The sequence below is a fragment of the Globicephala melas genome, chromosome 16 (assembly GCF_963455315.2).
Source record: "Globicephala melas chromosome 16, mGloMel1.2, whole genome shotgun sequence".
In the NCBI taxonomy this organism is placed as follows: Eukaryota; Metazoa; Chordata; class Mammalia; order Artiodactyla; family Delphinidae; genus Globicephala; species Globicephala melas.
The window spans coordinates 48,077,199-48,089,968 of record NC_083329.1 but is presented as its reverse complement, the minus strand read 5'-3'; the positions used below and the strand labels follow the sequence as shown (position 1 = coordinate 48,089,968).

Genomic DNA, 12,770 nt, shown 5'->3' with positions numbered 1-12,770 from the left:
GGCAGCTAGCTTCCCTAAGAGTGAGCAAGGAGGAATCTGAAGTGCCTTTTATGATCTAGTTTCAGAAGACAAACCGTTGTTTCCACCTTATTTTATTTTGTTAGAAGTGAGTCATTAAGTCCAGTGGGAATTCAAGGGAGGAAATTAGGCTTCACCTTTTGAAGATAGTGTCAGAGCATTTGTGGACATATTTTAGATCACCGTAATGATCTTTTGGTAGATTGGTGGGGTTTTTTTAACTGTGAAAAATATCACTTATGAATATTAGTTTATATTCCAGCTGTGGTAATGTATACTATATTAATATTGTATATGATGGATCCTGGACCATGAACTTATTTTTATCAGTGAATGCCAAGTAAATATATATGATGTTAATGCTTTTATTAATCTAATTTTTAAATGAACATTGGTGTTCTGGTGCCTTCTTCTCTTTTCATTCTAGAAGGCCATCTCATACAGAACTGTAGCTTTAAATATCTCTATGCTGTTGACATAACAGATTTATATCTTCAGTCTCAAAAGTTTCCTTTAAGTTTCAGAACCAAATGCCCATTAGACAGGGCCTCCCTGGTGGCGCAGTGGTTGAGAGTCCGCCTGCCGATGCAGGGGACACGGGTTCGTGCCCCGGTCCGGGAAGATCCCACATGCTGCGGAGCGGCTGGGCCCGTGAGCCATGGTCGCTGGGCCTGCGCGTCCGAAGCCTGTGCTCCGCAACGGGAGAGGCCACAACAGAGGCCCGCGTACCGCAAAAAAAAAAAAAAATGCCCATTAGACATTCCCTTTGAGTAATTTCAAATGTCTAAAAATTGAACCATTGATCTCTTCTCCCCACTTTTTTCAAAATCCATTTGTCCCCATTTTTGGTAATTGCTCATGCCGGAAATGTAGGGATCTTTTTTGACCCCTCACTCTCCCTTACCCCCACATTTAATCCATTACCAAGGCCTACTGAATCTGTTTGTGAAATATATCTTGACTCCATCCACTGTACCACCACCACCCTAAGCTTAACCACTATTGTCCCTCTCCTAAACTGCTACTATATCCTTCTTAATGGTCTGTTTCCTTCTGCTTTTGTCCCCTCCAGTTCATTACAGAGAAACCAGATAATTGCCTTCCCATCCCACTTACATTTAAATCCCAAATCCTTCATATGATCTTGCCTGACCTGGTCCTTGACTTTTCTGTCTCTTCAACCTCATCTTCCACTACATTAACCCTTGTTCTCAACATTTCAGAAACATTGTGTTCTCCTTTGCTCTTCTCTGCCTCAAGATCTTTGAGCAGGCTGTTCGTTATGCCTAGAACAAGCCCCCTCCCCAACCTCGTGTCTTTACCTGACTAAATAACTCTTTTATTCTTCAGATTACACCTTAAATGTCACTTTTCTACGTTGCTTCCCTTGACCTCTCTATCTGGATTAGATTAGGTCACTCCCCATGTCCCTCAAGGACCTGGCACTTTTCTTTTTTGCACTCACCTCAAGTTGTGATCACGTATCATTTGTATTGTCTTGTTTAATGTCTAAATATCTTAATTATCTTATTTGACTGTGAACTCCATGAAGGCTCAGTCTGTTTTGCTCTCTCACTATATTCTCAGTGTCTCATACAGAATCATGTATATAATAGGCACTTAATAAATATTTGGGAAATAAATTAACATTCAATAGCTAGAACACTATTCACTCAGGAATTCAGAGCTGGAGGGAATCTGATAAGTCATTTAATTGGTCTAGTCTTGTTTGCATCATGCCTGTCATGTCCTTGGCAGAGGTACATTCACACTTTATTCCTTTGATACTCTGTGAGGAAAGATCCCTGGTCCTTTCAGTTGTATCTCACGTGTAGTCATTTCTCTATCCTTTGCATTCTTGTCATTCTTCTCTAAAGTATTTGAGGCCTGACCAGGTGGGATAAAGTAAGATGGTTACCCTTTTTGATTATGGCAGTGTGCTTCTATCAATGCTTGATTAGATTGCCTTCATGTCTTAGAATTGTCATAAGCACTGATGCTTATTGAGCTTGTAGTCAGCTAAAACCTAACATTTTTCTTTAAAAGATTAGGGGCTTCCATTGTTAGATTACAAATGAGGCACTTGAAGCCATTTTACCTTTAGCCTTCTCTTGGCTGATAGCTGTTCTCCATACAAGTTGTTGCAGGGTTTTTAGTGTATAAAAATGTCTTGCAGATGGGATCGTCGTGGAGAGCACCTGTTACTTCCTGTGCCAGGTTGGCAAGTATGTTATAAACATGTCTGAGAGGAGGAAACTTTTATTAAGTACCTACTCTGTACCAGGCTTTTCTAAATACTTTATAATGTATAGTTTACATTATGTAATGTATGTAAAATATCCAGCAAGGCAGCATAGGGTAGCAGTTAACACATGGGCTCGAGAATCAGATCCTCTTGATTAGAATTATGGCCCTGACACTTACCAGCTGTGTGATCTTTGATAAATTCCTTAAACTCCACTTGCCTTAGTTTCCTCATCTGTAAAGTTAAAATAATAAATTGTGCCTATCTTACAAGGTGGTTGTGATATTCTGTAAATTAATATTAATATATTCAAAGCATTGTAATGGTCTGCCACATAGAGGTGAATATATGTTAGCTATTACCTCATGTAGTTCTCCAGATAATTGTGAGTTAATATAATTCCAGTTCTACAGATGAGGAAACTCATCCAGAGAGGTGAAGTTACTTATTTAAGGCAGATCCAGGATTTAAACTTGTGCTGAGAGTGGTAGAGTCACAGATGTTTGTGTAGAAGGAATCACACATGATCCCTTTCCTCTGAAAGGGACTGTGAGTGTGGCAGGTGCTTAGGGTCTCATCGACTGTACTGCAGGATGCCTTGGTTGTACCTGTAATGAGACAGGACCACATATTAGCTTAAGTAAACTGATGAAGAAGCAGTGACACTGAAAGATGGAACCAGTCATAGCAGTCCGTTTCCTGACCAAGAATATGAGGCCCTTGAAGTAGAATCTGTCATACTCATATTTTTATTTCTAGCCCCTTGCATTGATGTATAATACATACTCAGAAAACACTGTTGGTGAATAAGTGAGTGAATGAATAAATGAGTGAAGGTATGGGGAGAGAGTGAGAGCTAGGAAGAGAGGCAGAAATGATACCAGGGTTTTTGGCATGGGTGACTGGAGGGATGACACCACCCTCCTCTGTGATAGCAAGTGGAGGAGGAGGAGGCAGGTCTAGAGCAATGAGAAGGAAAGTTAGTGAGTTTGATTTGGACAGGTGGGATGTAATCCTAGTGGAGATATTTAATAGGCAAATAGAAATAAGGAGAGAGTTCAATGTTGGAAATATACTGGAAACTTCTTTTGAATTTGAAACCTGGAACAAGTATCCCATAATTTCAAGAAGTGAGTTTTCTCAAATACTGTTAACTCATATTACAGATGTTATTCTGTAATAATTTTAGACTTTACATCTTACTCTCTCAACATGATGTAGATGGAAATCAAATTAATTTCATAGTAGAGAAATTAGAGATTTTAGAATAAGCCATATATAAAATGTACAATATAAATGACATCTCACTGTATATCTTATTTCCTCAATACTCTTAAGTGCCTTTGGAGAGCTAATTAAAGTGAAAAATTCTTAGTTAACATAGGAAGCTTGTGATATTTATGGTAGAAATCATGCCAGGATAATTGTGTTACAAATAAATAATATCATTTTCATTGAGGAATAATTCAGGCTGACGTCAGTAAAATCAGTTGCCTGAACCAGCAGGATGAGAGAAGAAACAGAATCATATTCATCTTTACACAAACTAACCTTTTTTTCTGTTACCTCTTTAACTATCTTATAATTGCCAAACCTTAATTGGGGAGGTTATGTTTCATGTGATCCATATGAAAAGCTCAGTTTTATCCTAATGAATTCAGATTTGTAGTATTTTAGGTAAATAATTTCATTTAAGATACATTTCTAATGTTTTTGCTTTAATGAGGAAGCATGCTGCATATTTAAATGTTTTTCTAGGTCGGCCTTCTATCTATAGAATACATTATTTATTAGAAAGATTCAAGTTGTTTTTATTTATCACATCTACTAGGATTGAAAAATTTTTTATGAGTAGCTTACTGTTTTATTTTTTAATTAATTAATTTACTTATTTATTATTTTTGGCTGGTTTCTTTTGGGTCTTTGTTGCTGTGCTCAGGCTTTCTCTAGTTGCAGCGAGCAGGGGCTACTCTTCATTGTGGTGCGGGGGCTTCTCATTGTGGTTGCTTCTCTTGTTGAGGAACACAGGCTCTAGGCACGTGGGCTTCAGTAGTTGTGGCACGTGGGCTCAGTAGTTGTGGCTCGCGGGCTCTAGAGTGCAGGCTCAGTAGTTGTGGCGCACGGGCTTAGTTGCTCTGCGGCATGTGGCATCTTCCCGGACAAGGGCTCGAACCCGTATCCCCTACATTGGCAGGCAGATGCTTAACCACTGAGCCACCAGGGAAGTCCTAGCTTAGTGTTCTAAATTCAGCTCTTCCTGTTTTATTCTTAATATATTTAGAAATTTTCTTAATAGCAATAAAATAATTACTTTAGGGCAGCCAGAAAAGACTGTTAAGATATTAGTGTTCTTATCTTATTTTACATATGGTTAATCTAAGGTCAGGAGAGGTGGCAACCTATTAATAAATTATTTAAGCTTTTAAATTACAGTGCCTTTTTTTTTAACAATGATAACATTAATCTTTAATAATGTATTACATTGTTTAAAGGTATGTTTGGGCATTTGTTTTTCCTCTCCTAGTTTTTGAAAACATTCCAGAATTCAGTTATATTCATTTCCTTCTTAATATTTTTATCTTTCAGGAATCAAGAGAAAGCAGTGGAAGCTGGAGTCATTGTCAAGTGATCGAGACCTTTTACAAGAAAATCTCATTGAATGAAAGTCTTTTAAATTAGTGACATAACAAGACTAGTTATTAAAGGTGACAGTGTACAGAGAACGTTAAAATTGAACAATGACTCAGCTGTATATTTACATCAGATTATTGGGAGCCTATCTGTTCATCATTTCTCATGTTCAAGGTAAATCAGTGTTCATTTAAGCAATCTTATCTCGTTTTTAGTAATTTATTTCTGTATATAAAAAACACTTATTCTTAGGACCGCTCTTTCAACTCATGTCCCGTTTTGAACAGTTAGACCCAGTATGCCAATAGCTTTTAAGTATAGAGGCAAAGAACAAACACATGCCAAATAATTTTTGAACTTGACTATGATAGAAACATTTTCAAGTCTGTATAAAATCTCAGGCTCTTTGAACTTTGTGTATTATCTGTAACATAGGCATTATGATGTACAACACCAGGTCTTATGAGGATTAAATGAGATAAAATGTAAAATAAAGTAGGTGACCTAGTGCCTAAGGGTAATAGGTACTCAAGACTTAGTTTTAAAATACCTCTCCCCTTTAAAATACAATAAGGAATAAATGTCAATTTTTAAAAAACATTTTATTGTTGTTAAGAGTTGAGAAACATAAATGGAATTTCTGTGTGCCAAATATTAAAATTTCTTCAGAGTACTCAAAGTTTTATTTATGACTAATATTGTAATTTTACACTATACATTCACAGCTTAGAACTCCCAAACAGGAAGTTATTTTGATGACTCTTAGGATCAGATGGGCTATATATTTGCATATGAGCTTTTTCCCTGTATGGTTTAATTAGGACAATGTTTTAAACTGAAGAGATAGTGGTATTTGGCAAAATGATTTTATATAGAACTTACTGAACATCTCCGTTCTCTTAAGTTTATACCTTCACAGATTGTTCTTCATAATGTTTTGTTCAGAGTGATGATTAAAATCTGCTAATAAGAATTATGATTAACAGCATAAATCTTTTGACATTTTCATTTGAGTGAACAGAATAATGAAACCTGTAGCTTCTTTGTATTTTGTCTTAGGTTTAGTACCCTTGTTTAGTACCCATACTGAGAATATAAAAGCACTCTTGCAAAAGCTACATTTTTGTGTGAAACACCACGTTATTTAATAAAACATCTTTATTTTAACGTCTTTTGTTAGATGCCTTGTTGATCAGTATCAACCAAAGCTATTATAGTTTTGAAGATGACTTAAATTAATAGTAACATTTGTATTTGCTACCTTACTCCCAGGTAATCAGTATTTAGTATTAAAATTTTTTTAATCTATATAGATCACATAGAGACAATATGATACAAAATTCTCATTCCCCATCCTAAGTTGTTATATAATAAACTTTTTTTTTTTTTGCCCACACTGCACAGCATGTGGGATCCTAGTTCCCCGACCAAGGATCGAACCTGTGCCCCCTGCAGTGGAAGCACAGAATCTTAACCAGCTGACCGCCTGGGAAGTCCCGATAAACTTTTGTTAGATGAAATAAATTGGTAATTAGTTATCAGGCATAAGTGAAAAATCTTAGTAAGCATTATATTTCTCTGAAATATAAGCAAAATTTGTTACATTTCCTTTCAAAGAAGATTAGTTTGATAGTTCCCTTCAAATAATAAGATAAAAATATTTGCTCTTAAGGAAAAGAACTAAAACCAATGTCGAAAAAATGGTATTTCATACTTGCCCGGTGGTCCAGTGCTTAAGACTCCCTGCTTCCACTGCAGGGGGCACGGGTTCAATCTTTGGTCGGGAAATTCCACATGCCGCGAAGAGCAGCCAAAAAAAAAAGTTATTTCTTAGAGATTACTATGGATTGCTAGAGTGGTGTTATATATATAACCCATAGCTCCAGCCCACACCAGGACTCATAATTTTATGCTTTGTAAACACAGGACTTGTGTGTAGAAAGAGATTGGCATGTTCTAGGAACTGACACAGGGCTGTATGTTTGGGCATGATGGAGAGAGAGGTCCACAGGGTCCAAATCCTGCAGGTCTTCAATAGGCCTGGTGAAGGAGGTTGGATTTTATTCTGAGTGTATGTGAAGCCATTAATTGGTTTTAAGCAGGGAATGACAGGATCAGATTTAGGTTTATAAGATAACTCTGTGCTGTGTGGGAAATGGGTTGGAGGGGGCAAAAACAGAAGTAGGGAGATCAGTGTCTTGTCTTGGAAGTGACATGATATGATGGGCCCGGGTAATAGCAGGAACTAGACCAAAATGAGAAAAAGTGAGATATATCTTGGAGGGTGAGCCAAAGACCTGGGGAGGACCAGGTTTGAGGAGAAAAGTCAAGCATTCCATTTTAGACGAGTTAGTTTTGAGTTACTTAAGCAAGTCAAGGCTGAAGGGGTAAATCTAGGAACCATCAACGAAGAGATTTATTTAAACCATGGGAATAAGTGCTGTCATCTAGGGAGAGAGTACAGAGAGGCTGTTGCTAGCTATTTTTCTTTGTATCCATGCCTCTATTTAGTGAAATTTTACAACTTATAGCTCAGGTTTCTTTGCGTTTGACACCCTAGGATGAGTTTGTGTTATTGGCTCCTTCCTTTGTTTACATAGCACCTTTGTATTATATCACTCTTTGAATTGTGTTTATTTATGTGATTATCCCCTCCACACACATACACCTTTGTCTCCTTCCAAGTTTCTCAAGGACCACATCAGTTTCCAACATTCAGTAACTTGCCTGCACATAGTTGGCCTCTAATCAGTGTTTTGTTAATTAATACTTGAGGTAATATAAACCTCAGATGCAAATTATTATGATTAAAATATTTCTATCTCGTAAATTCAAACAGTGTTCTCGGAAGTTATGTGGATTAACCATCTGTAACTTTGAATTTTCCAGGTATTGGTGATCTTTTAGTATGATCTTTGTTATTAGTAATATCTTCATTTATACACTTTTGTATTTAAGCCCTCTTGAATTGGGCAGAAATTATTATCATCATTTTTTATAGATAGGGATCTGAGGTTCAGAGACTAACTTATCAATGGAGATATTCAAGACTTGAACCCTTGACTTCTCACTGTTATTTCAGTGTTATTTCTGCCACACTATACTGTTTTTTCTATGTATCATTAGATTTTTGAAAAACTAATTGCGTGCGTAAATATATTGTTTGCCATTTGGTCTCCATAGTTAAATTGATGCTTCCTTCTGTTGTTGTAATATGATTTTAAAACTGGTTAAGAGACCTCAGATATGCTTTAGTCCTATGGTCTTATTGAGTAAATGAGGCTTGAAATGACATGGCTTGTCCACGATCATCCAGCTAGATAAATGGTGGAGGAACATAGTAGACCAGAATCTAGATTTCCTCATTTCTAGCCCAGTGGATTTCTTCCCTTCCTGAAACTCTTCCCCGCCCCTTTTTTTTCGTTGATGCTCTTAACATAAATGAAGTCTACGTTTTGTAGCAATTTAGAGGATTAAGTGAACATTATTGAAATTTATGGCATGGAATCACTAAAATTTATTTAGCAGCACATTCTTTTCCTGTTATCAATGTGTGGTGTATGTATTACTTTTACTTTTTTCAAGTTCATCTCACCAGTACGGCTAAATTTTAAGTCAAGTTCACATTATGCCTTGAACCACTTATTTAACATCTATAATGAAATACATACACAGTTCTCTTAATATTTTATACCTGTTTTAGCTCTACATTTCATTCCATGAAGATCAACTCTACAAGGAGTAGCCTAGCTGATTTCAGCTGATTCAGAGGGAGAAAGGAATTACTAAAACGTTGTTTTAGTTCTGTTCTGCTTTCAGCCTGAAAGAATCAGTATCAAATATGACAGTATCTGTCATTTGAGGCTACGAGACTCTAATGCAAGAACACAGTTCTGTTTCCATGTGCCAACTACTGCCCTACAGTGACCTTCATTTTCTGGCAGCGTAGTCTGGATTTGAACCAATGACCTTGAGATAAAAGGCACCAGATAATATGATTAGTCCCCATGCTCTCATAATTCCCTTACTTAAGCAATTAAAATCCAGAGCAAGATGCTTAGTAGTTTCACTTCCACATAGAGGTACAAATAAAGGAGTTTACTTTTTTTAAACTAGTCACAAGTTTTGAACCAGAGAGTCTAAAAAAAGAACTGTAATTTGCCTTTTTTTTTTTTTAAACCTCCTTATTGGAGTATAACTGCTTTACAATGGTGTGTTATTTCTGCTGTATAACAAAGTGAATCAGCTATACATATTTTTTAATGATTGGAAATAATCTCGTTCTTCTCTGAAACTGCTTTCCATTTTGTACCTTTCTTACAAGTTATGACCGTATTCTACCTTGTGCCACTCTTGTTTGTCTTTCACTAGTGCAAAAATTGTGGCATAATCATCTCCATATATCCCACAATACCTGGGATAGTTTTTCCGTGCATTTTAGGCTGTTAATAAATGTTAATTATATGAATGAAATTTATTTTTAATTAAAACACACATTAGCTGCAATTAATACAATAAGAAAGCTTAGAAACTTCTCACTGAAAATTGGAATAAAAGAATTAGCTTTTCAGAATGGTTTATTTACAACTTCATGTTTGAATGCAGGGCAGAATCTAGACAGTATGCTCCATGGTACTGGGATGAAATCAGACTCCGACCAGAAAAAGTCAGAAAATGGAGTAACCTTAGCACCAGAGGATACCTTGCCTTTTTTAAAGTGCTATTGCTCAGGACACTGCCCGGATGATGCTATTAATAACACATGCATGTAAGTATTTTATGCAGTTCTTCTTAAAGTTACGAGAATAGTACTATTAGTACTATTTTAAGAATCGTTTACTTTGTCTGAATTTTGTTTCTTTAACTTTATATGGTTTTTCCAAAGAGCCAAAAGCTTCTTGTTTTTTATATAGGAACATTTATTACTATTAAGTGATTGATGGTTATTTCCTTAGAGTAATATAGGTTTTAAAGAGTTAAAAGAAATCTGGTATTTGTCTAGCATTTTGGGTTTATTTAGTGATCTTTTTATCATAAAGTGATTGATATTCATTGTAGAAAACTTAGAGATTACCAAAAAGAAACCTTGAAAATTCACCTAAAACCGTGTAATTCTAAATTGGTTGAAATAGGGGCTTCCCTGGTGGTGCAGTGGTTGAGAATCCACCTGCCAGTGCAGGGGACACAGGTTCGAGCCCTGGTCTGGGAAGATCCCACATGCCACGGAGCAGCTAAGCCCGTGCACCACAACTACTGAGCCTGTGCTCTAGAGCCCCCGAACCACAACTACTGAGCCCACGTGCCACAATTACTGAAGCTCGCATGCCTAGAGCCCATGCTCCACAACAAGAGAAGCCACCGTAATGAGAAGCCCACGCACCACAACGAAGAGTAGCCCCTGCTCACCTCAACTAAAGAAAGCCTGTGCACAGCAACAAAGACCCAATGCAGCCATAAATAAATAAATAAGTTATTTTTTTAAAAAAACCTTCCTATTAAATAAATAAATTGGTTGAAATATTTTGCAGATCTATAAGAATGATATTGTGATATTTAATTAATTTTGTGTTATTTTCTTATGTGAACTCCCAAATCCAAATCTGATTTATATAACCACTTTAATTTTTCTACTTAATTTCATGTTAACTAATTAATATTTATATATGATCATGTAATTCTATTCCATATTCTTGGGGCACATTGAGGAATTGACTTACTAGCCAAAAAAATTCCCTGAACGACTCAATCTCATCAGTCAGTTGTCCCCCTGTTATAAAGGTGTAATAATCAATAATTATTGATTTGTTTTGTATTTCCCTAATAATTTTATGCTCTTTGAATGTGACCAGATATAAAGCCAAAATGTATACATATAAAACACTGAAATTATATGATGGTTCACCATGTCTTAGATTTGTTGTTTGTGCTGGTGGTGGTTGACTTTCTTTGGCAGACTGAGTGATCTGTTGTTAGGGGAGTGTTCCCTTTGTCACCAGGAGACTTCTTGCCAGACTTCTTGTCTGTAGTTCTTGCTTGATCTGTGTGGGCTATTTGTTAGAGGCTTAGTAACCCAGAGTAAAACTGGGAATCATCAATTTTAACAGAATTTCACCTCACACTTAACATTTTCTCATTTCAGAAAATGAATAATTATGCAATATTCTTTTAACTGTAAGCAGTATACTTACTGATATGAACAGTAAGGAGGGACACAAAAAATCTTTTAGATGTTTCTTCCTACCCATGAAAGCCTAATGAATATATTAGGAGAAAATTCTGGCATACTAGTACTAAAATGATAACTTTTTTTTTTAAAGATACTCCCCTCTGGGGTTTTCCAATTTTTTATTTTATTTTATTTTATTTTAATTTATTTTTGGTTGCATTGGGTAGTCGTTGCTGCGTGTGGGCTTTCTCTAGTTGTGGCGAGCGGGGGCTACTCTTTGTTGTGGTGCACAGGTTTCTCATTGCAGTGGTTTCACTTGTTGCGGAGCGCGGGCTCTAGGTGTGCGGGCTTCAGTAGCTGTGGCTCGCGGGCTTTAGAGCACAGGCTCAGTAGTTGTGGCACACAGGCTTAGTTGCTCCGCGGCATGTGGGATCTTCCCGGACCAGGGTTCAAACCCATGTCCCCTGCATTGGCAGGCGGTTTCTTAACCACTGCGCCACCAGGGAAGTCCCGATAACATTTTATTAAATACAAATCCATTTATATAAATTTCTTGAAAATTCAGCTATTCAAAAGTTCTCCCTTTTTTCCTATCATGTTAAATAAAAAGTGCCTCTCGGATCTTAGTCTGGTCTTCCCAAATATACTTTTCTTTGTCATTGAATCTATTTTTATGTTTCACAGTAAAGTTTGTTTTTATTTATTATTGTGTACAGTATGGGAATACTGAAAATCTTATGGATGAAAAGAGATAGTTATTTTTAAGTATATTTTTAAACGTTAAGATTATTTACTTTATAAAGTTGTATAAATCATCTTTCTGTGATCACATGACTATGATTAGCAAAGAGAAGTTACATAGTATTTCATATTTGGTGGGACTTGTTTAATAGAAAATCCTTTTCTACCTAACACAGGATTTTTATTAGACCTTTAGGTTTTAGTTCAGATATGACAATTTTCATTTGCCTTAAAACACGTACGGTTTTGCCAGTAAGTCAAATGTGAATGTAATTCTAATTCAGAACTAAAAGCCATCAGATCAGTAACTGGTCACATTCATACTGAGATTTAATTAGTACTTTCCAATGTGAAGTTGGTTTTTGGTTTTTTGGCTTTTTTTCTTTTAGAACTAATGGACATTGCTTTGCCATCATAGAAGAAGATGACCAGGGAGAAACCACGTTGGCTTCAGGGTGTATGAAATATGAAGGATCTGATTTTCAGTGCAAGGTAAGACCTAATTTGAGGCCTATGAAATAAAGAAGGGAGGGACCACAGGAAAAGAAAAGCGTTGATTCCCCAAGGAGAAGTATGCCTGGTCTGCACATTGCTGTGTGTTCTGGAAGCAAATATATTGGAGGAAGCTTAGCTCTTGCTTCACGTTATATGATTGTGCCAATTGAAATTACAGATTATTTTACTTTAAAATAGGTTTTAAATCATCTTTTTTTTTTAATTGTCAAGCCTGTAAAGAATGATACTGTCACACTTATTTCTGGATTATAAAAGTGACTGGAAAGACTTTAAGGTGACAGGTAAATAACCTTTACATCTCTCTGAGACGACTTAGAGACCTTAAGTCCTTGTAAGGAGATCTCAGTGGAGTTACTTTAACAGCACAGCAAAGGAATCAGAGGATCAGTAATAGTTTATGAACATATTGATGGCTTTGGGTTATAAACCTAATCTCTTCAAAATCCTGTATAG

The 12,770-nt window shown here is 36.3% G+C and overlaps 1 protein-coding gene across 2 annotated transcripts in view; it reads left to right on the top strand.

Annotated features, from left to right (window-relative positions):
• BMPR1A (bone morphogenetic protein receptor type 1A) overlaps window positions 1-12,770 on the top strand; it is a 142,041-nt gene that overhangs the window by 104,226 nt on the left and 25,045 nt on the right. For both annotated transcript variants that reach the window (XM_030862811.3, XM_030862812.3), the window contains 3 exons: window positions 4,850-5,068; window positions 9,500-9,662; window positions 12,191-12,293. In XM_030862811.3, the coding sequence (XP_030718671.1) occupies window positions 5,002-5,068; window positions 9,500-9,662; window positions 12,191-12,293 (333 nt within the window). In that variant the 5' untranslated portion in view covers window positions 4,850-5,001. The remainder of the gene's footprint in view (window positions 1-4,849; window positions 5,069-9,499; window positions 9,663-12,190; window positions 12,294-12,770) is intronic.